Source organism: Diospyros lotus, chromosome 6 (genome assembly GCF_014633365.1).
Source record: "Diospyros lotus cultivar Yz01 chromosome 6, ASM1463336v1, whole genome shotgun sequence".
Lineage (NCBI taxonomy): Eukaryota > Viridiplantae > Streptophyta > Magnoliopsida > Ericales > Ebenaceae > Diospyros > Diospyros lotus.
Genome location: NC_068343.1, coordinates 6,976,546 through 6,998,261, shown reverse-complemented (window position 1 = coordinate 6,998,261; position 21,716 = coordinate 6,976,546). Strand labels below are relative to the sequence as shown.

Genomic DNA, 21,716 nt, shown 5'->3' with positions numbered 1-21,716 from the left:
TTACATGGGCTCTTCTTTTATAGAAGAGGTTTTACATAAAAAGGAAAGCAATCAATCTAAGAGATATTTACATAAAAGGAAAGCAATCAATCTATGCAATAGGAAACTATAGATCTATACACAATAGGAAACTATACAATAGGAAATGATAGCAGCTGTATATTTAGGAGAGTTTCCTAAGATTGGTCTAGGCAAGATTCCCTAAACCAATTTTAGGAAACTCATATCACATTGAATTCTCTGAATGCGAACACTATTGTCACAAGAGATGTGACAATTGATGAAGGGTCTACCATGAAAGAAGTAAATTTAGAGGTCCAATCAAACTTAGGGGAAAATTTAAGTCTATAGATGTGGAAGTTCAAGGAATAATGACTGAAAATGTCCAGGAAGATCCTCATGATCAGGATTCAACACAATATGAGGAAAGTAAGGGAGAGAGTGATGCAAACTCTAGTTTAGGAGATCAACTGGATACCTTTAGGTATAGTGTGGCTAGGGATAGACAGAAAAGGAGTCGAAGGCCACCCCTACGATATGGTTTTTCAAACCTGGTGGCTTATGCACTAACAAGTGCATTTAAAGTAGGGGGGGGGGGGGGGGGGGGGGGGGGGGGGAGCCTCTTACATTTGAAGAGGCAGTGTCACTAAAATAATTAGAAAAATTGATAGAGGCCATGAAGTCAAAAATTGCATCCTTGAGGAAGAACCAGACCTGGGATCTGGTTGATAGGCCTAAAGGACAACAAGTAATAGGCTATAAATGGCTTTATAAGATAAAGGAAGGGGCTAGAAGTAACCCTAAACCTAGGTATAAGGCTAGGTTAGTGGCTAGGAGTTTTACACAAGTCCTAGGTATAGATTTTAATAAGGTTTTCTCACCAATTGTGAGACATACCTCAATTAGAGTGTTGCTTGCCATTACAACCCATCTAAACCTTAAATTAGAACAAATGGATGTAAACACAGCCTTCCTTCATGGAGACCTAGATGAGAGGATATTAATGGATTAGCCTAAAGGTTTTGAATCTAGAGGAAAGGTGGAGAAGGTATGCTTGCGTAAGAAATCACTTTATGGGCTTAAGTAATCACCAAAGCAATGGTATAGGAAATTCAATATGATTATGTTAAACCAGGGGTATATAAGGAGTTCCTATAATTGTTGTGCTTATTTTAAACATATCTCTCCTAGTATTTCAATCTATCTACTTCTTTATGTGGATGACATACTCATAACAAGTCAATCTGAGCAAGAAATTCAGCAACTAAAGCTGAAATTAAAGTCGAAATTTGAGATGGAGTTAGGGGAAGCAAAGAAAATTCTAGGGATTGAATTTACTCGAAATAAACAGCAAAAAAAATTATACCTATCTCAGAAATCCTATCTAGAAAAACTAATAAAAAGGTTTGGAATGGCAGATCCTAAGGCAGTAAATGTGCCATTTGCCCCTCATTTTAAGTTGTCCTTGGATCAATCCCCAAAGGATGAAGAAAGCATGAAGGAAATGGATGATATTCCCTTTTCTAGTGTTGTGGAGAGTTTTGAAACAGAATGAAATAGAATCTTTGAAAGAGAAAGAAAAGAGAAAAAAGAACCTCGTCCAATCTGATTGAGAAGAATCAAAATGAATCTCAACACCGAATACAACTGAAAGGCTATCTTATATATAGCATTGACCATCACTACTACATAACATAACTAACTAACAATCCTCTACAACTGAAACCACAGTCTAATAATACAACCAACCAATCACAAACACAACATACAAAATGACAAATGATATAAAAGCACAAAAGGCTACAACTGATCTGCCTCAGTTTCTTCAACATACCCCTTCAATTGAGACCTCCTTGAAGCATTCTTCAGTGCTGCTGCTGTAGCTGTTAAATGCTGATACATAGGAGTCATTTTAAGACCAAGCTTATCACACAGGAATAGAAACCTACCCTTAGGCAGACCTTTAGTAAAAATATCAGCAACTTGGTACATTGTAGGAACATAACGAATTTCAACAGCACCACATTCAACCTTTTCCCCAACAAAATGCATATCAATCTCTATGTGCTTGGTTCTTAAATGAAAAACTAGATTTTCAGATATAGACTTTGCTACCAAATTATCACACCAAAGTATTAAGAGTATTAGAACATGAAAACCCAAGCTCATGAAAAAGAGATTTTAATCACAATATTTCTGTAACTCCTTGTGCAACAGCCCAATATTCTGCCTCTCCGACAGATCTTGCAACAACCGTTTGCTTCTTAAATCCCCAAACAAGGAGATTATTCCCAAGAAAAGCACACCAGCCACTAGTAGACCGTCTTGTGATTTTGCAACCAGCATGATCAGCATCAGTGTAGACACTTAGAGGCAGATCAGTGGATGATGGAGTAAATACCAAACCTAAGCCAACTATCCCTTTAAGATAGCGAAGTAATCACTTACAAGCCTACCAATGTTGATCCTTAGGACAGCTTAAAAACTAACTTAACTTGTTTACTACAATTTACAAATGCAACACCTGGTCTAGTATATGTAAGGTATTGAAGGGAACCCACAATGGTTCAATATAGAGATGGATCAAAAAATAGATCTCCTTCATCAGTTAAAGAGGTGGCAGAACTTAAAGGAACAGCATAAGGCTTACAATCAGCCATAGCAGCCTTTTTGAGTAAATGTAGAATATATTTTGACTGTGTTAGAGAAAGACCTGTGGAGTCTCTATAAGCTTCAAACCCTAGAAAATAATTCATCGAACCAAGTGTCTTCAAGGCAAAATTTTTATTCAGATCACCAATAAAATCATGCAAAGCAGCAGAGTTTGACTCAGTTATTAAGATATTATCAACATAGACAAGCACAAACAAAACAAACTCAGAGGTCCTTTTAATAAAGAGAGATGCATCTGATACAGCTCTTACAAATCCCCAACTTTGTAGTGTTGTCCAAAGTTTAGTATACCATGCTCTTGGAGCTTGCTTAAGACCATAGAGCGATTTCTTCAACCGACAAACATACGAAAGACGTGACTGATCAAGAAAGCCCTCAGGCTGTGACATGAACACTGCCTCATTAAAATCCCCATTTAAAAATGCATTATTCACATCAACTTGTTGAATATCCCAACCATATGTAACAGCCAACAAAAACAACACTCTGATGGTTGGTGCCTTGACAACCGGATTGAATGTTTTAGCAAAATCAATACCAGGTGTTTAGAGAAATCCCTTAGCAACAAGGTGAGCTTTGTACTTTAGAAGAGAGCCATCAGGATTGTATTTTATACGAAAAACCCATTTGTAGCCTATTAGATTCATGTATGAGGAGAATGGAACAAGTTCCCAAGTCTTATTCCTTAATAAGGCTAAGTATTCCTTCTCCATGGCTTTAGTCCAATTGGGGTCTAAGAGAGCTTCTTGAACAGAATTGGGATCTAAAGAACTCACCAAGGCATAAGGTGAAGTGAGAGAAAGTTGTTTGGCTTTTGCACAAGTAAGCATAGGATGGGTAGGAAGTGTTGGAGCCTTTTTAGGTTGAGGAGCAACAGGTGTAACAAGAGGAGATGAAGACTGATCAAGAACAACAGGATCAACATTGGTGACGGGACTAGAGATTAAGAAGTTAGGTGAATCAGGTTGTGGTGCTACCAGAGGTGAATGACCAGAAGAAAAAGAAGGACAGGAATGCAAAACGGCAATGGACAAGCTTGGACTGGATACAGACTGAGGAGCATAAGACAGAGAAGGAAATAATTTAGGAAATGGAAACTCCTCGGGATTAAAAAGAACGTGCCCGGTAATATAGACTCTACCCGAATGATGTAAGCATTTGTACCCAGCTTGAACATGGTTGTAACCAAGGAACACACATTTTGAGGAATGAAAATTAAACTTGTGCTTGTTATAAGGTCTAAGATAAGGAAATCACAAACACAAACACAAAATGACAAATGATATAAAAGCACAAAATGAAACCACAGTCTAATAATACAACCAACCAATCACAAACACAACATACAAAATGACAAATGATATAAAAGCACAAAAGGCTACAACTAATCTGCCTCAGTTTCTTCAACAAATTTGATGTATAGTACAATGTGCACAAGGCCTAATTTGGCTCATGCAATGAGTGTAGTGAGTAGATTCATGGCAAATTCAGGTGAAACACACTGGAATGTTGTTAAATGGGTGTTTAGGTATTTAAGGGGTTCAAGCAATATAGTTTTGTGTTGTGGCGGAGCAGAAATAGGAGAACTAGCAAGCATCCTAGGGTATTCGGATGTCGATTATGCTATTGATTTGGATAAAAGAAGATCCACAACTAGGTATGTATTTAAGTTGTGGAATTCTATAATTAATTGGAAAGCAAGCCTCCAACATGTGGTGGCTTTATCTACAACTGAGGCAGAGTACATAACAGTATCTGAGGCAATAAAAGAGGCTATGTGGCTAAAGGGCCTAGCCAGTGAACTCCTAGGGACTATAGTGGGTGCCACATTGATGTGTAATAGCTGAAGTGTCAAAAAACCAAGCACACCATGAAAGGACAAAGCAGTCCTGCTTCTAGGGTCCATAACTTGTATCCCTTCACACCTTTTGGGTAACCAATAAATAGACACATTTTGACTCTAGGCTCTAATTTGCCTTGCTTAGCATGTGCACAAGCAACACATCCAAATACCCTTAGGTGATCTAAGCTTGGCTTATGGCCATTTCACATTTCATAGGGTGTTTTAAACCCTATAGCAGTCGAAGGTGATCTATTAATTACATATGCAACTGTTGAAACAGCTTCTCCCCAAAATGACTTTGACAACCTGTTATAATTGAAAGCACTGTCGGTCTATAAATTTACCCGAGAAACCAACGAATATAAACACTCTTTACACACTCCCTCACCAACGCAATCATACAACATAAACAAAGTGTAAAGAATTGAAAAAAGTAGAGTTAGAGCAATCAAACCACACAACTGGCACCGAGAATTTATCCTGGTTCGGACTGATTGAAATCAGTCCTACATCCAGCCTTCTCCAATCCAGAGAGCAATCCACTAGAACAAGAAATCATAATACAAGAGTCCATCTCTATTCTCACGAGTACAATCCTTACTTTCAAGATTACAAAAGCTATTGTAATCACAACCTTTCCTTTCTATCACTGCAATCAATCAACAACATGAGAATCGAATGATTAGTTTTATGCCAAGCGACTGCCCTATGCCCTCATATATATATAGACAGTTTGGGCGGATAAACCTAGGAGTACTTAAGACATCACAATCCCCAATATACCCCTAATATTTTAGTTACCATTAGACAAAACCCTAATTAACTAAACTGTCACTTGCATATCATCATCAACTCCACTGATTTCTTCTAAGTCTCCAAAGCTAAACTCAGGCTTAGCATGGATTAACATGTATTTCACCCTTTCAAGTAGGGTTCTATTCATTCTCTTAGCTAGGCCATTATGTTTTGGGTTTTCAGGGATTGTTAGGTGCCTAAGGATGCCATTTTCTTTACACATTAGGGAAAAATCCTTATTACAAAACTCAAGGCCATTATCTATCCTAATTACTGTGATTTTCATACCTTTTTTATTCTCTATCATGATTTTTCAGGTTCTAAAAGCTTCAAAAGTGTGATCTTTTGACTTTAAAACATAGACCCAAACCATCCTAGAGTAATCATCTATGATTGATAGAAAGTATCTTGCCCCTCCATGTGTTAAGAGTCTGACTAGGGCCCAACAGATCTGAATGAATATACTCTAAGGGGGCTTTAGAGGTGTGGTTTGCTTTCTTAGGGAATTTTACCTTTATTGACTTACCAAAAATGCAAGATTCACATTGATCTAATTCTGTTACACTTCCAGCACCTAGGATTCCTTGTTTGGACAGTTCTCTAAGGCCTTGCCCACTTATGTGAGCCATTCTATAATGCCACAATTTTGGATGTTCATAGGTTCTATTTTCACCTATTGCTGCCTCACCACATAATGTGGATGCTTGCAGCATGTAAATACCATTGTGTAGGACAGCTTTCATGCAAATAAGTAATCCCTTAGCTACCTTTAGAACTCTACCATCCCCTTATAGGAATATCCACTTTTATCCAATTCTCCTAGGGAAATCAAATTCCTTTTCAATTCTGGAACATAACTCACAGAAGTTAGAGTTTTAATCAATCCATCATGCATTTTTAGTTTTATGTCTCCTATTCCCTTAATGATGCACTCATGGTTGTTTCCTAAAATCACTTTACCACCTCCAATATCTCTATAGTTTAGGAACCATTCTCTATGGGGTGTCATGTGGAATGAACAACACGAATCCAGCACCCACACCTCCTTATCTTCCTTACAAGATGCAACCAATGCATCTGCACTATCATAGTCATACTCACATAGGGAGGATAAAATTTCAGGATTTAACTTTTCTTGGAATTTCTTCTTTCTCCTAGGGCAATTCTTCTTAATGTGCTCTTCTTCATGGCAATGGTAGCACTTAATAGCTTTCCTGCCACTCCTGGATTTTGACCAAAACTTCCCCCTATTTCTAAATTCTCTTCTTTCTATCCTACTTCTAATTGTAAGGACATCTCCGGCTGAAACCTTTCCCTCTATTTTCTGTTGTAATTCCTCAAGAGTTCAATGCACCAATTACATCCTCTAAGGTCAGTGTGTCTCTACCATGTTTTAGAATATCCACAAAAGTTTCATATGACTTAGGCAAAGAATGCAATAGAACTAGGGCTTTATCTTCATCATCATATGTTACATCTATGTTTTCTAAATCAAGACATGGTTTATTAAAGTCATCTATATGGCTTTGAAGTTTCTGTCCTCCTTACATCTTAAAGGTAAAAAACTTAGCCTTCAAGTACAACTTACTTGAAAAAGATTTAGTCATATATAAGCTTTTTAATTTAAGCCACAATTCTGCCACGGTTTCCATTTTTGAAACCTCTCTCAACACTATATCCCCTAAACTCAAGATTAGGGTATTATAGGCTTTCTTGGTAATTTCTTTCTTTCTTTCTTCCAAATATGTTTTCAGCATTTTGGACTCTCCATTGAGAGCTTCTTCTAGTCTTAAGTTACCCAATAAGGCCCTCATTTTCATTATTCAGAGGCCAAAATCATTTAAACCATCAAATTTCTCAATGTCATACCTAGCGGCAAAGGCTAAAGAAGCCATAGCAGTGGGTATATCTATCGGTTTCTAGGGTTCTTGGCATTTCTTGATTGAGTTTTCTGGCTCTGATACCAATTTGTTACAATTGGAGCACTAGGATCACTCAAGTCATAGCCAATTCACAACCACACACACACCTGAACCAATCTCAACATCAGAAATATAAATCAGTAATGAAACAGTAATGGAAATAGGGTAAGAGACATGCAAACCAAACAAGAGACAGAGTGATTTATCCTGGTTCAGATTGCAATTGCAATCCTACATCCAGCCTTTAGTTCCCGAGAGCAATCCACTAGAAATCCTTTAGGAATCAGTACAAGAAACCCTCTATACAAGTACAACACAATCAAGATTACAAAGCATTATCTTTCTAGACTTTCCTCTCAATTTTACAATACTCGTATACAGATAAAATGAATGATACCGCGACTGCCTACATATGTCTCTATTTATAGACAACTTAGGGCAGAAATTACAAGGCTTTCCACTAGACTACAGAAAGTCTAATATACCCCTCATACATACAACTTAAGTTAGTCTCTCCCTAACTTAGTTTATTTAAGCCGCTTGAATCACTCTTGTATTCTCCCGATTCCTCCTAAGTCTTCTAGAATGTACTCGATGCAAAACACAACATCCTCCTATAGAGAAGAGGAGAAACACAAAATAGAAACTACCATCAATACAAACTTACTATTTACAAGAACTACCATATGAGAGAGATATATATTTACACTATTAAGTAAGTTTCCTAAGTTAAACCATCAAACTTCTTAATCTAAAGTACGAGAGAATCTGAAGATAAATCAGAAAATATCGCTGCACAAATCAGAAGATATTGCTGCATTTCAGCAGCACCTTTGATTGATATGAAAGCTCCACATTACCATGCACACATAGCCATTGTGATCTTCAACACAATATATACTAGAGATTGGGAGATTATATCCCAATATCTTAGGAAATATACAACATGAGAAAGAAAGATAAACAAGAAATCTCCAATAATAGGAAGAGAACATATTTAGGAAAGGAGCCATATTTAGGAGAGGAGACATTAGGAAAGGCGCCATATTTAGGAATAAATCCACACTCTTAGACAAATACCATAAAATTTCCGACCTAAACAAAGATTATCCAAATTAAATACTTTCTACCTTGGATTTTTCCGATTCCAAGGCTCCAAGCTACATCAACTCCGTTTCTAAGATGTAAACAAAAACTAGGCAATTTAAAATATGCATTGGGTGATCATTTGACCTATTTTCTTAATCAAATTGACAGGGCTCCTCTACATTCATTCCCAAAATGAGCTAGGAGACGACAAAGTGTGAAATTAAGTCACTCCCTAATAACATTTTCTTAAGCATGTTTATAACTAATGGAGGACCAAGAGTTGCTCCTTGGTAGCATCAGAAAAGTCACTCCTATAGAAAAAGCCTCCCTATAGAAAAAGCAAAAGCATACGACTGAGCACAAAAAACAACTTTTCTCCAAGTACGGAGCTTCATGCCCTGGGGATGGTTAAAAAAAGAAAGAAAAATGAACGCTATAATTTTCAAGAAACAACATTTTAATTGTCACAAGCACCCAAACCTAGAAAAGCATATATTATGGGAATGAAAGAAATACCAGGAAATTAAAACAATAACATAAAAAGCTCATAAAACAGGTAATCACAATATTTATATAAATCACCTGACGCCTATTGGGCAAGAAACCAGGGCATCTATAGTGGATCTTCTTCCCTATAGAGTCTGCAGCTTGTATGAGAGCTGTCTTCTGCTTTGTCATGGCAAGATCTTGCTTCCTCAGCTTACCCTTCTTCAGGGAATCACGCAAGGGAGGTTGCCTGTAAACCTTTTCACAGACATTTTTGGGATGCTGCCTTTTGCACCAATACTCCTGGAGAAGAAACAGAATAAATGTGCAGCTATCTTTCAGTCTTTCATTCTCTTTATTTTCTTTCTTCTTTTTTTTTTTTTTTTTTTTTTTGGGGGGGGGGGGGGGGGGAGAAGACTATTTTTAAGCACCTTGGGTCTTCAAATTAATCCATACAAGATCATAGAGTAAATATCTCTAGATCATTAAAAATTTAAAATAGTCTAAATAAACATCATTTTTCCATTTATCCTAGGCCTCTACCCAATGTTAGTCTTTCCTCTTTGATTAGCAAAAGAGAAGCATGCTTGACCTAAGCAATTGAACCATCTAGTTTTCACTCAGGAGATTAAAGGATATGTACTGACAATTAAAACCGGTATGATTCCATAAACAATATTACACCAATAGCCACAAGTCTTCACAACATAGATGAGATTTCAGCATCTGCCAAGGGTCTTCAATGACTCACCAGAGCCATCTCAGGCATGGCAAGAATCCATATGAGAAATTCTACAGCTATTAAGAACATTTTAAGGGGGACAACCATTTAGCTTTCATCCTTTCTTCAACCACTACTCACTATGTAGTCACAGGTCAGTTCCCCCTATATTGGAGATAACTCCAGGTTACCACATTGCATTAGTTTAATGTCCAGTCAACAGTCTCATCTGCAAATCCACTCAGAAAATAAGGCTAGCCAAGCACTCATGATAGTGAAAAAAGAAAACTTCATACTTGCTCATCCACTCTCCATTTTCAAGAATCTTGAGATAGTTTAAGGTATTAGTTCTTTTAAATGTTGAGATAATAATATGGTTAAGTTTGACTAAATTGTTTGCCTAGACAATGATCTGGAATTGTCCATATCTACTAAATGACAGGAATCACAATACTGCTCAAGTGACTCAGGAGATGGAACAAAAGAGCTCAACAGCTAAGCAAAAGAAAACAATTTGGAAAGGTAGGATGATTGAAATTAACTCCACATGACTCGGATTCTTTTGGTCTGTTTCCCTATCGTCATCGCTGCTTATTTTCTTTGCTTCTACCACTATTGTAACTTCCTTAGCTGATATATTTTCTCTATTTTCTGAGTTCCCTGCTTGGCTGTCTTATATATTATTCTTCTTTTCCACTTCTTCCTTCTCTTTGATTCTATTGTTCTTTCTCTTTCACTAAGTGATCACTTGTAAGTCTCTTCTCTTCCCTTTTATCTTTTTCTTTCCTTCTCTGTTCTTATTCTTCTAATTCTTCTGTGTTTATCTTTGAACTTCAGCTTAATTATTGAAGAACTCTAAGCCTGTGACATTAACTACAGAACCAATTACACTACCTTTCCAGCTCATAACGGTTGCTCTTACAGTAAGCTGGGCTTAGTCCATGAGCCAAAAGTGAACTTGGTTGCATATCTGTCACGACCCCAAGGGCTTAATTATAGTGTTGTACCTACAGTTAGTTACTAACTGAAAAGATGTAACAGCCTATAAATAAGCTGAAGAAGTAGAGAATGTTAGCTGATGAATGAATTTGAATTCTATTTCCCTCTCTTAATTCTTCTAATTCTCCCTCCATTCTTCTAAATTTCCCCATCTTTCTTCTGTTTTCTCCCTCCCTTTCTATTCTCCCACTCCCAAATTCTTCCATAATTCCATTCTACATCCTTGGAAAACCCTAGGAACGTCACATTTGGTATCAGAGTCAATCAATTCTCGGTTGTGACTCCAGAAAACTCGTAGCAATTAGGTTTGGAATTTGCAAGCGAATTTCGGTTTGTTAAGTTAGGCAGTCCTTGACTACTGAAGCAAATCAGGAAGGCGACTAAGGGAAACAATCCCCTATGTGATTGTTGAACATCAGCAAATTGCTGATCAGAAGTTATCCTAGCGAACAGATCCGCTCGGTTCTCTGGAAGCTGAGCGAGAGGCGAGTTTCAAGCGATTTCTAACTTGACTCCAACGAATTTTATTGGTTGAATTGGAATTGATCAATAGGAGACGAATCCAGAGCAGTCAATTGCGAATAGGGAAGCAGATTCATAGGCGATTGAGATCTAGGCCATTCGAAGTGATTCATCAAGAGCAACCGATCCTAGACAGGCTAGTGCGACGACCGATTCTTGTTCCGAAGGATAACCGCAGTTGTTCGATTCTCAGGGAATTGTTCATAGTAAATCAGATCTTAAGAGTGGTCGATTCTTAGCAAATTCACAGACGACGACAAAACTGACGACTTCTAGAGGTGATTCTGGCGACCTAGGCAACTTCAATTTGCTACAACAATTACAACCTAACCCTCAGGAAGCTGCAGTAGAGCTGATCGAAGAGGACCTAACAAATTGCTTATCTCATGCAATCCTTGGAAATAGATAGGCAACAAATTTGAGGTTCGATTAGAATTTGGAAGCAAATTAGAAACGATTCTTTGGAGGAAGTAAAATGGCGGAAGACACAAGGATGAAACAACTTGAGTCGAGGATGGAGGATGTTATGGACTCAGGAGGCCATGACTTGCAATAGGGAGGACATCTCGACTATAAGGGAGTACGTGCGAAAGGATCTTGTTGCATCTCAAGAGAGGATGTCGAGGGAATTGGAGAGGCACCGAGAGATGATGGATCAATATGGTTAGAGAATAGACAGTGTGTTTAGTATGCTATCGACATTACTACCTCAATTTTGTTCATCAACAGTTTTTCTGCCGAGTTCAGTTCCCAATCCAATCTTGCCACGTAACGGACTTCTTCCTTGAGTTTCCGAGTTGGAGTTTCCACCAAGATCTGTTTCTGATCCAATCTTGCATGGTGATGAGATTCCTCCTCCCCGAGCTACAATTAAGGAATTACTGATTGAAGAGCCAGCAGTCCAAGTAAGCGGTTCTTCTCAAACCACCCATTATACTTCCATACCAAGGTTGGAGATACTGATTTTTGAAGGATCCAAACCAAGATGGTGGATCCACATATGGGAGAGATTTTTCCAATTTTACAATGTGGCTGAAGATTAGAGGATTAACTTGGCAACAGTCCATCTGAATGATACGGTTGATTCTTGGTACCAAGGGTGGACCAAGTCTAGAGGGACTAAAACCAGGTGGATTGATTTTTCTGAGGAACTATGTAAACGTTATGGAGAGAGGAATATAGCGGATGTAATTGAGGAATTTAACAAACTAAAGTAGGAGGGATCGATGACCAACTATCAAGAGAAGTTTGAGGAGCTAGGGGCTCTAAAGCGGAGCTCCCAACCATCCCTCATGGAACAATATTTTGTGTCAAGCTTTATCAACGGCCTCAAGGATGAACTAAGGTCCATGGTCAAGATGATGATGTCTGCTATGGTGAGACAAGTTGCTGAGAAGGCAAAGCTACAAGAGCTTACATTGGAAGCGATTTCCAATAAGTACACGATCGCAACGGAAATTCAACCTTCATTCCATCAACCATTGGAAGAGAATCAAGTAAGTGTGAATTCTAAGGTTTATCCAAACCTTGATACAACTAAATCATCTACTATGGATAGTTAATGAACATGGAAGGAGTAGAGGATAGAAATGAAGAAGAAGAAGAAGAACCAACGAGAATTGGGTGACGAATGAGGCATAGTTATAATGGAGATAAATTCAGTCCCGAACACCAATGCCAAAGACAGTTACTGAACATGGAAGGAGTAGAGGATAGAAATGAAGAAGAACCAGGGGGGATTGGGTGACAGAGGAGGCACAGTTATAATAAGTTTCTTGGGCACAAGAAACCTCTCAAGAAGGGAGAAATGTCACAACCCCAAGTGCATAGGAGTAATTCTTCTATTATATGTATTTTTCTTTGTTGTACCATAGGTTGTTATAGTGTTGTACCTACATAGTTACTAACTAAAGGGATGTAACAGCCTATAAATAGGCTGAAGAAGTAGAGAATGTCAGCTGATGAATGAATTTGAATTTTGTTTCCCTCTCTTAATTCTTCTAATTCTCCCTCCCATTCTTCTGAATTTCCCACTCTTTCTTCTGTTTTCTCCCTCCATTTCTATTTTCCCACTCCCAAATTCTTCCATAATTCCATTCTCAATCCTTGGGAAACCCTAGGAACGTCACAATATCTTATTCTTGTCAAGTATTCCATTTGAGTTAATAATATTCCTCCATCCCATGGGTGCATCAAAATCACAGAAGACTAAGAATGTAAAATTATTCTAGCTAGGCAAGCATTAGTGATCTGTGTTATTACCTATCAAAATTGAACAAATACTTTTATCACATTAAAGAATGTGGTGTATTGCGTTAGGTTAAATCCAGTTTTTTTTAGATTTATGTCTCATTCTGGGACGCAAAGGAGAATGGGTATTCAAGGCTCATCCTATTAGAGAAATTTTTTAAAACATTACAATTTCTAAACAAATTTTAAAAAACACTGCAGTTTTGAAACTATTTAAGAAACTACTACAAATTTTTCCATATCAGCATCACAAGTTGATGTGTCAAATTGATGATAAAACAAAACTTGCTCCCCTGAGGAGCGAGTTACTGCAGAACTTTCTCTTCACAAGAGCGAGAGCTCCACAAGTGCAAGGCAACCTTGCACTGTGCCTTGCCTTGTATTATGCAATGCTGTGCATTAGCAGCCCTACATAATGCAACACAGCAGCCTCGTATTACCACCTTGCCTAATGCAAGGCTGTGCATTAAGAAAGCCTGCCTTGCCGTTTTACAAGGCAGCCTTGCTCTTGTAGAACTTGCTCTTTTCAAGACCAAGATTTGTAAGATTAAAATTGTCACATTGACCTCACTTCCAGTGTGGACTGCCGTGATGGAAAAATTGTAGTAGTTTGTTAATTAGTTTTAGAAACTATAGAATTTTGTTAAATTTCTTTAAAAATTATAGTATTTTAAAATTTTTCTCCATTCTACTATATCTGAAAGTTGCAATGTTTTTTTTTTTTTTTTTATAAGTAATGGCAAAATTCTTCCCACTGATAATCCATATACAAGAAAGTGTATTCATGTCAATTAGTTGTTCTGAGTGAAAAAGAAAAGACTAACCCATCAGTTAGTAGCCTTGTCATTGGATGGTGGCTAGTGCCTTTAGTTGTTTAATTCTTGATATGTTTGAAATTGAGTAGGTTTTCTTCTGAGAAAACCTTAATCCCAGACTATTGAGGGGAGCAAGGCGGGAAAGAGGAAGAAAATTGTAGTTTTAGTGCGCCATGTTTTCACAGAATTGAACAAGCTCCTTCAGATTGAAAGTAGATTTCTGTGTCTTTTCTATGGTAGGTCTCAGGAGGAGTTGAACCATCATGAATCAATTATTTTTTTTATTTTATAGGTGGATTACTGTTATTGTTTATACTTTCGTGATGTAGGAGGGTAAATTGTTTTTATTTTGTCTCTCATTTAGCATAACATTTACTATTATACTCAAACCAATTAGTTACAAGGAAAAAAGTAATGGAAATGTAACTTATGTCATAATGTTGAAGCATGTAGTAGTCAATATAGACATTGATGGAATAATAAAGGATCTTCCCCTCTCCCCAAAGTCTGTTGACCTTTTATTCATAACCTTTCTTTACAAGTAGAATTTTAGGTCTTTCTAAAAAAGTTACCCCCTTTGTGATGGTTCTTCAAGCTTTATCTCATCATTCCCTTGTTAGAGAGTTGGCATCAGTAAGGGCATCTAGTGTAAAATTTTTGCCTGCCACATTGTTCTTTTGCACGAATTTGTATTGTTAATATGACTTTTAGAAGTCAACTGACATTATAATTACTGCGCCATCAACCCTAACTTAGTTAGGATAAGGTGCAATTAATGATGACGCACACACACATATATACAGAGGGAGAGAGAGGAGGAGAATGACTGCCAAATTAGTAACAAGTCCTATTATCTTCACTACATATTACCTTGAAGAGCGGATTGATATCCCCATCTATGTCAAACCAAGAAAATCCACTGCTGATCTTAGATGCAGTGTACAAAGCAATTTCTTTCTGCAAGAAACATGAAAATAAGTTCAAAAATCACACCATATTAGATACAATTGGTTCATAAAGCATAGATGTTAAAACAAAGGTTTCTGACCATGAATTTGTATCACGTTACATAGTTGGAAGTGTACACAACAGAAATTATATTGATGAGATACACATATCCCATATGTAATATCAAGCACACACAATAAATATGTCAATGTAGTTATAGCCATATACATGCAAATGTGCACAATTTCTATATGCCAGTATATTATCTCCTACATGGATACCGTTCTTGGCTAGTGAGCTTAGGGAAAGTATTATAAAATATACAGAGAATGGCCACCTCATATAGAGGCGAACAAGGTGAGAGCTAGGACAACCTTGGGAGAGGGAGGAAAGGGAGAGATAGCAGTGGAGAACTAATGGTGGCATGGTGAAGGAAACAATAACTTGGAGCAGGAAACTTGGAGATGAAGAAGATGGAAATCTCAATACATATAGCAAGTCATGCCTATTAAGGCCAAAAAACGTACTAAAGAGAGTTGCCCCTTACATGACGAGAAAGTTGTCCCTCTATAGAACCTACCAGGGAAAATCCCTTAATAAGAGACAAGGTTCTGTGTCAACCCTTAATAATATGTAGGACCCGCACAACTGAACCTGGACACAGCAAAAACCAGACCAGTTGATGACCAACTCATAGAAACGTAAATACAGGTTTTGGCAAAGCACGAACAGGTCTCAGGTTGTGAGTATTTATCTTATCTTTCTCCCCATCCTTTTCCTTATAGGTGGGAAGGGAGACTTTAATTTGTACACTTATTTGAGTTCTAAGAGAAGCCATGCAAAAAGTAGACTATTTATGGTTGCTGACTTATTTAAGGAGTGAGATAAAACTACTACATATCAATTTGGACCTTAATTTTACATATTTAAATTGACATGAAGCATTGAACAGAACCATATATCAAGGCATGAAATAGCCTAGTACTTCAGTATTGAGGAAACTCTCAAAGTCACAATTATACATGCATAATATATAGTATGAACATTACACACGATATTTTAAGCTAACAACTGTCACCAAAATAATCCTTATATCAATAAGAGGACATCAGGATAACTAAGAATTGATGAAAAGAAATTTCGCGCGTAAGGTTTCTATACAGATGATTCCATCAGGAAAACCACCCAAGACGTAAGCAAATGCACATGCCAAAGTGTTAACCATCAAACATTTATGTCAAATTAAAAGAATTGAATGTAGAGTATGCTCATAACAATGCCCAAGGTGGTTTATTTTTATGAGTAAAACATATCTCCCATCAAACCTGATAGAAGGCTAGACATTGAAGCACGAATTTTTCCATCGAGTCTAGTTCCAAATCCAAAGCAGCATCATAATCCTTCACCTTTACCATAAAATGCTATTTCAGTAAATCAGTGCGAAGAAGAATTCAGTATGACATTGAGTGTTTTAAATGGGAAAGCAGGGATAGTTCCTGTACCGCTTCTCTATATTCTCCAATAGCATGATAACAAGAAGCTCTCAAATATAAACACTCCACATTTGAGCTCTCAAGACTTAATACTACAGATAAATCTTTGATTGCATTCCTGCAAAAGTCAAATGGAAATGTTCGCGCCAGTAGCGAGGAAAGGAAATTTTTTGGTTAAGAAAGAACCTATTAGAAACTGAATTAATAAAAAGACTAAAATAGAAAGTAAAAAGTTCAAGTGATAGTGAGCACTCTGCCTGGGGTTCCACCATAAAACTTTGGGGTTACCTTTCAGGAAAGGCTGGGTTTTGGGTTGAAGTCAGAATGGGAAGGAAGCTAATAGGGATAGACAAGATAGAACTAGGAAACTGCCTTCTCTTTTTTATTTGGTTTATTAGGAACTAAAGAAATAAAGTAAACTAATTTTCTTTATTCACTATTATACCGTCAAATTCCTAGAGAATGATTCGTGAGTTAATATTCTGTAGTCAACCCCACCTAGTGGGATTAAAGGTTGATATGTTGTTGTTGTAGTTGTTGATGTTTATTCTCAAGGAATGAAGTTTTTTCACCAAGATAAACATAGAATATGCTCTGACATTCTTGTCTAGTATTCATTGAAAACACAATAAGCTTACAACATCTTTATTATTTGTTTTCCATCCTAGAAAACTACCGAAACATATTCTCCCTCCCCCAGTGATCCATGTACTCGTAAACTTTCAGTTATCTTTGCCAGTTGTCAATCTTTCCTTTTTTCTGAAATAGTTTACAGCATGATATATTAGACTTAGGCCATTAGGTCAAAGAAAAACAATAAAAGGCAACTGCACAAGGACAAGCAGAATTGACAGAAGTAGGCACTGGATAGCTCAGCTGCTTTAATGATTTATCATAGAGTCTGCAATAAGTGAAAAACACATTGAGGAAAGGTGAAGGAAAAAGGGTATTATCATTAAATATGATGAAACCAGGAAACCAAAAGGTAGATACGTTAAATTAAGTCGGTTTATTTTTAAATTATTATGCAATGCTGTTATTGATTACATTAGTCAGTCTTCAGTTAAGTGAAATGATATACGGAAGAGAAGGAAAGAGAGATTGGACAGAAAAACTGATTCAGATTTATTCAGATAGAGGTTACAAGTATTTATACTAACCTGCCAAAACTGCTATGTACAAATCAACTAAGCTAGGTACAACTACTATATACAGCACCTAAGCTAGTATAATAATATGGATTCTCAGCAAGTTACACTAAGTAGTGCCACTACTACAAACAAAGACAAATTATGATTAAGTAATGCCATTCTTCTTGTTGTTGATAAACAAAAAAAGGCAGGAAAAATAATCAACGCCTATTGGTCAGCACAAGAACAAAATCGGCCACCAATCTGATAATGCACTTTTGAGCTAATTACAGCTGCTTTGTGCACATTTGACCAGATTTTTTAAGTCTGTAACTTAATAATCTGGGGCAAAGACCATGGGATAGAATACATGAGAGAGAGAGGGAGGGAGAAGGGGGAGAGAGAGAGACTTGTGCACAAGGGAAAATGCAAAAGCAACATAGAAGTTAGTGTACAAAAAGGAGCAAAGACCATCTTGCAACAATACTGGTGAAATGGTCAACATCATAAAGATATTCATTCCTGTGATTGGTTGTTGCAGTAATTAGTGGGGCAACCACATGGGATAGAATACATGAGAGAGAGAGGGAGGGAGAAGGGGGAGAGAGAGAGAGAGAGACTTGTGCACAAGGGAAAATGCAAAAGCAACATAGAAGTTAGTGTACAAAAAGGAGCAAAGACCATCTTGCAACAATACTGGTGAAATGGTCAACATCATAAAGATATTCATTCCTGTGATTGGTTGTTGCAGTAATTAGTAACTGCATCATACTCAAAAAGAAAAGGAGGAATAAAGGATGTCTGCAGACATGCTACCTGTGCTCTCCCATCCCATGGAGAAGTAGTCCTCGCAAGTAATATGCTCTGGCAAACCTATTAAAGAAGATGATAACACTCTCAACTACTTATTGAAATCTATAAACATCTACCATGGAAGGATCAATGTTGGCATAAACTCATAAAGAAAACAATTCGACTCCAAAACATCATACCTTCCATCAATTTGTAGGACCTGTTCAAGGCATTGAAAAGCCTTTTGTGAATTTGCCAAATCTTGATAGTACTGCCAACAAATAAATATTTACCACAAGATTGATCGTCAAGTTACCTAACATAGACACTAATAGCTCGATCCTAATAATATTCACAATAAAATTTGGTTGTATCATGTTTGTACAACATTTAGGAGAAACATAACTGTTTCAAAATATAAATTTACAATGATGTTGATAAAGAAAAAGACTAAAGAATTAACAGAAAGGAGTCTATTAAAAGATTTGTGGAAAGAAACCAAACCCACAATATAAATGCCACCATCAACAATCAACATCAACCCCACTCCAATATATGAGGCAACTCATTAATTTATCCACAAAAAAAAAAAAGGTAACAAAACCCATCAATTTATCAAAAGAAAAATAAGAAAGTAACATACTCCTTCATGTAACTGATGCTGACTGCTAACAAATTAGAAAGAGTCTGTGCGAAGTCATCATTAACAGCTAAAAAAACTTCCAGCAGTGTCTCAATTAAGAGTGTTAGTGCCTTGTGTCCATGAAGATGCCACTTTGAAAATTAACTTTCCCCAAATAATGGTTCCAAGTAACGGCCAGAAATAACTTACTATTCACATTAAACTAAAGCAGCATGGTCAAAGATGGTTTCTAATCCAATAGAAAACATAATGCAGTCTGTGTTAAAGGTTGTCTCGAGTATATGGTATAAGAAGAAAATGATGGCAGTAGCAGTGAATGATGGCAGTTCGCTAGAGTTCCTTTTGAAGATTTTAGATAGAAGTTGTAACCCAAACTGTAATTAGTTATAGTTTGAGGGTTAAACTGTAAATATCTAATAATATTCATTGGGATATCCTCCCACTATTATAAATAGAGGGCAAGGGGTAGTAAATGGAGAGAGAGTTCTCATTTTTCTGTTTGTAACGAGTGCCGATTGTTTCTAAGAGAGGCTAGGGCTGTTAGCCTGATTGTTTCTGAGAGAAAGACTAGGGCTATTAGCCTGATTGTTTCTGAGAGAAAGACTAGGGCTGTTAGCTTTGTAATCTTGGGGGAAAACAATTGGGGCACTCAGGAATAGAAGGGGGAGAAGGGCCACTACTGTACTGATCGATTTCTGGAAATAAAAACTGCTCTCGGGAGGATCTTAGAGGCTGGATGTAGTGCCAATTCAATTGGCATGAATCAAGATAAAAGTTTGTCTTCTTATATGGTTTGAATGTTTTCTTTCTTGTTCTGTTCTTACTTAAATTATGTTCTTTATTGACTGTTTGTGTTGTGGTGTGTTGGGCGGTGAGTTGTGAGTGTTTGGAGGGGTGTTTGATTGGTTTCTTGGAAGGTTTTAAGGCTGCCAGTGCTCCCAATTTATAACAGTCTGAACTTTCAATAACACTAAGGGGCTGTTCTTTTCATGTTTCAGTTTTTAGTTTAGAGTTTTGAATTCATTTTCAGTTTTGTGTTTAAAGTGTCTGTTTTGAGATTGCTAAAAATGCATTTTTTTTGTCTGTAACGTTTTCTGCGTTTTGAAAATTTTTGAGTGTGTGATAAAAATAGCCAAAACGAATTTTTGTTGTTTTGAGTTTTCTTTACAAAAAATTTCTCTGTTTTCGAAAATGCGTTTTCGAAAATATGAAAGTAAACACATTTTCACTGTTTTGAAAAACTCAAAACTAAAAACAGCCTAAAAACAACAAAAAGAACAGGGTATAAGCCTTTTTACAGCTGCTAATTCATAGCTGTAGGGGGAAAAGTCAGTAGATCATATCAAATACATATGAGCTGTTACTTCAACTTAGATACACCGAGGGCTAGCCTTGGTAGCAATGGAAAGGATGCTCCTTTGTGACTGGAAGATCCTGATTTCAAGTTGTGAAAACAGTCTCTTTGCAAACCAAAATAAATGTATTACTAATTTCTCTATTCAGCACCAAGAAAAATCATTATGATACGCTGCAGGATACATGTAGCACCAATAATTTAAAATTGCAGTTCGAGTATATGAGAACCTACTTATGAATACCTGTGTTAAGTGAGTCCATGCCTCAAGGAACTTTGGATCAAGATGAATTGACTTCATATGTGCCTCCTCAGCCTGTCTATATTCACCTATAGAGGATAAGGCCAGACCCTGTAAAAATAAAAAAACTTATCCATCGTTGTTGTTAACAGGGATATCTGCATGAACATACTCAACTAGATTGTATTCCTGAGGTGGAACAATAGAAAGAATGAAGAAGAAGAAGAACATTCTCCATTAATATTCTTAACAGGGATATATGCATGAACCTACTCAAGTAGATTGTATTCCTGGTGCAAAGTGATTCAAAGAATGAAGAAAAAGAAGAAGCTTGAGAGAGAGAGAGAGTAATCAAGAGAGGAAATCAATATCATTTGAATTCAATAATCAAAAGAATTAATTTCTGAATACATTGGATGCCTATTTGTAAGCAAATCCAATCCTAACTAAAACATAATTATGAAATCTTATCCAACTATAATCATCTCAATAAAATAAAGATGAAATGATAAACCTGCCTAAAAACAAGATAAATCCTAGGTAACAAATAAAGCCTAAACCAAATATCTGTCCAGAATCTGATAAATCAATCAGAAATATCCATATCAATACCCCTATCCTTTTCGTAATCCTTATTTCTCATCAATTACAGATCCTGGATTAGTAACATTTTCAGTATCTTGAACTTACCAAATATGTGAATGCGGATTTGTTATCCTTACTAAACTTTACACATGCAGATAGGTCGTCAATAGCAGCATAAAAATCCTTAAACTTGAAGTTAATAATCCCTGCATCAATTCCAATCATCATAGTCACTTGTATGCCATGAAACTTTCATTACGTGTGCATGTAATGTGTCAGAATTCCCATTCTTTCAATGTTACACAATGTCCATACAACAGGAACAATCTATGTTCACAAACCTAAATAACAAAGAACAACCAGCTTGTTATTTGTAACCTGTTACGTTGCATAGATGAAAAAGTTCTCTATTTTA

The 21,716-nt window shown here is 36.8% G+C and overlaps 1 protein-coding gene across 2 annotated transcripts in view; it reads right to left on the bottom strand.

The window, feature by feature from the left end:
• Nucleotides 1–21,716, bottom strand: part of LOC127803315 (suppressor of RPS4-RLD 1) — a 54,248-nt gene that overhangs the window by 27,898 nt on the left and 4,634 nt on the right. For both annotated transcript variants that reach the window (XM_052339442.1, XM_052339441.1), the window contains exons 8-15: nucleotides 21,407–21,507; nucleotides 20,720–20,827; nucleotides 18,679–18,749; nucleotides 18,503–18,559; nucleotides 16,566–16,674; nucleotides 16,389–16,469; nucleotides 14,986–15,072; nucleotides 8,905–9,111 (exon numbers count right to left, since the gene is read on the bottom strand). In XM_052339442.1, the coding sequence (XP_052195402.1) occupies nucleotides 8,905–9,111; nucleotides 14,986–15,072; nucleotides 16,389–16,469; nucleotides 16,566–16,674; nucleotides 18,503–18,559; nucleotides 18,679–18,749; nucleotides 20,720–20,827; nucleotides 21,407–21,507 (821 nt within the window). The remainder of the gene's footprint in view (nucleotides 1–8,904; nucleotides 9,112–14,985; nucleotides 15,073–16,388; nucleotides 16,470–16,565; nucleotides 16,675–18,502; nucleotides 18,560–18,678; nucleotides 18,750–20,719; nucleotides 20,828–21,406; nucleotides 21,508–21,716) is intronic.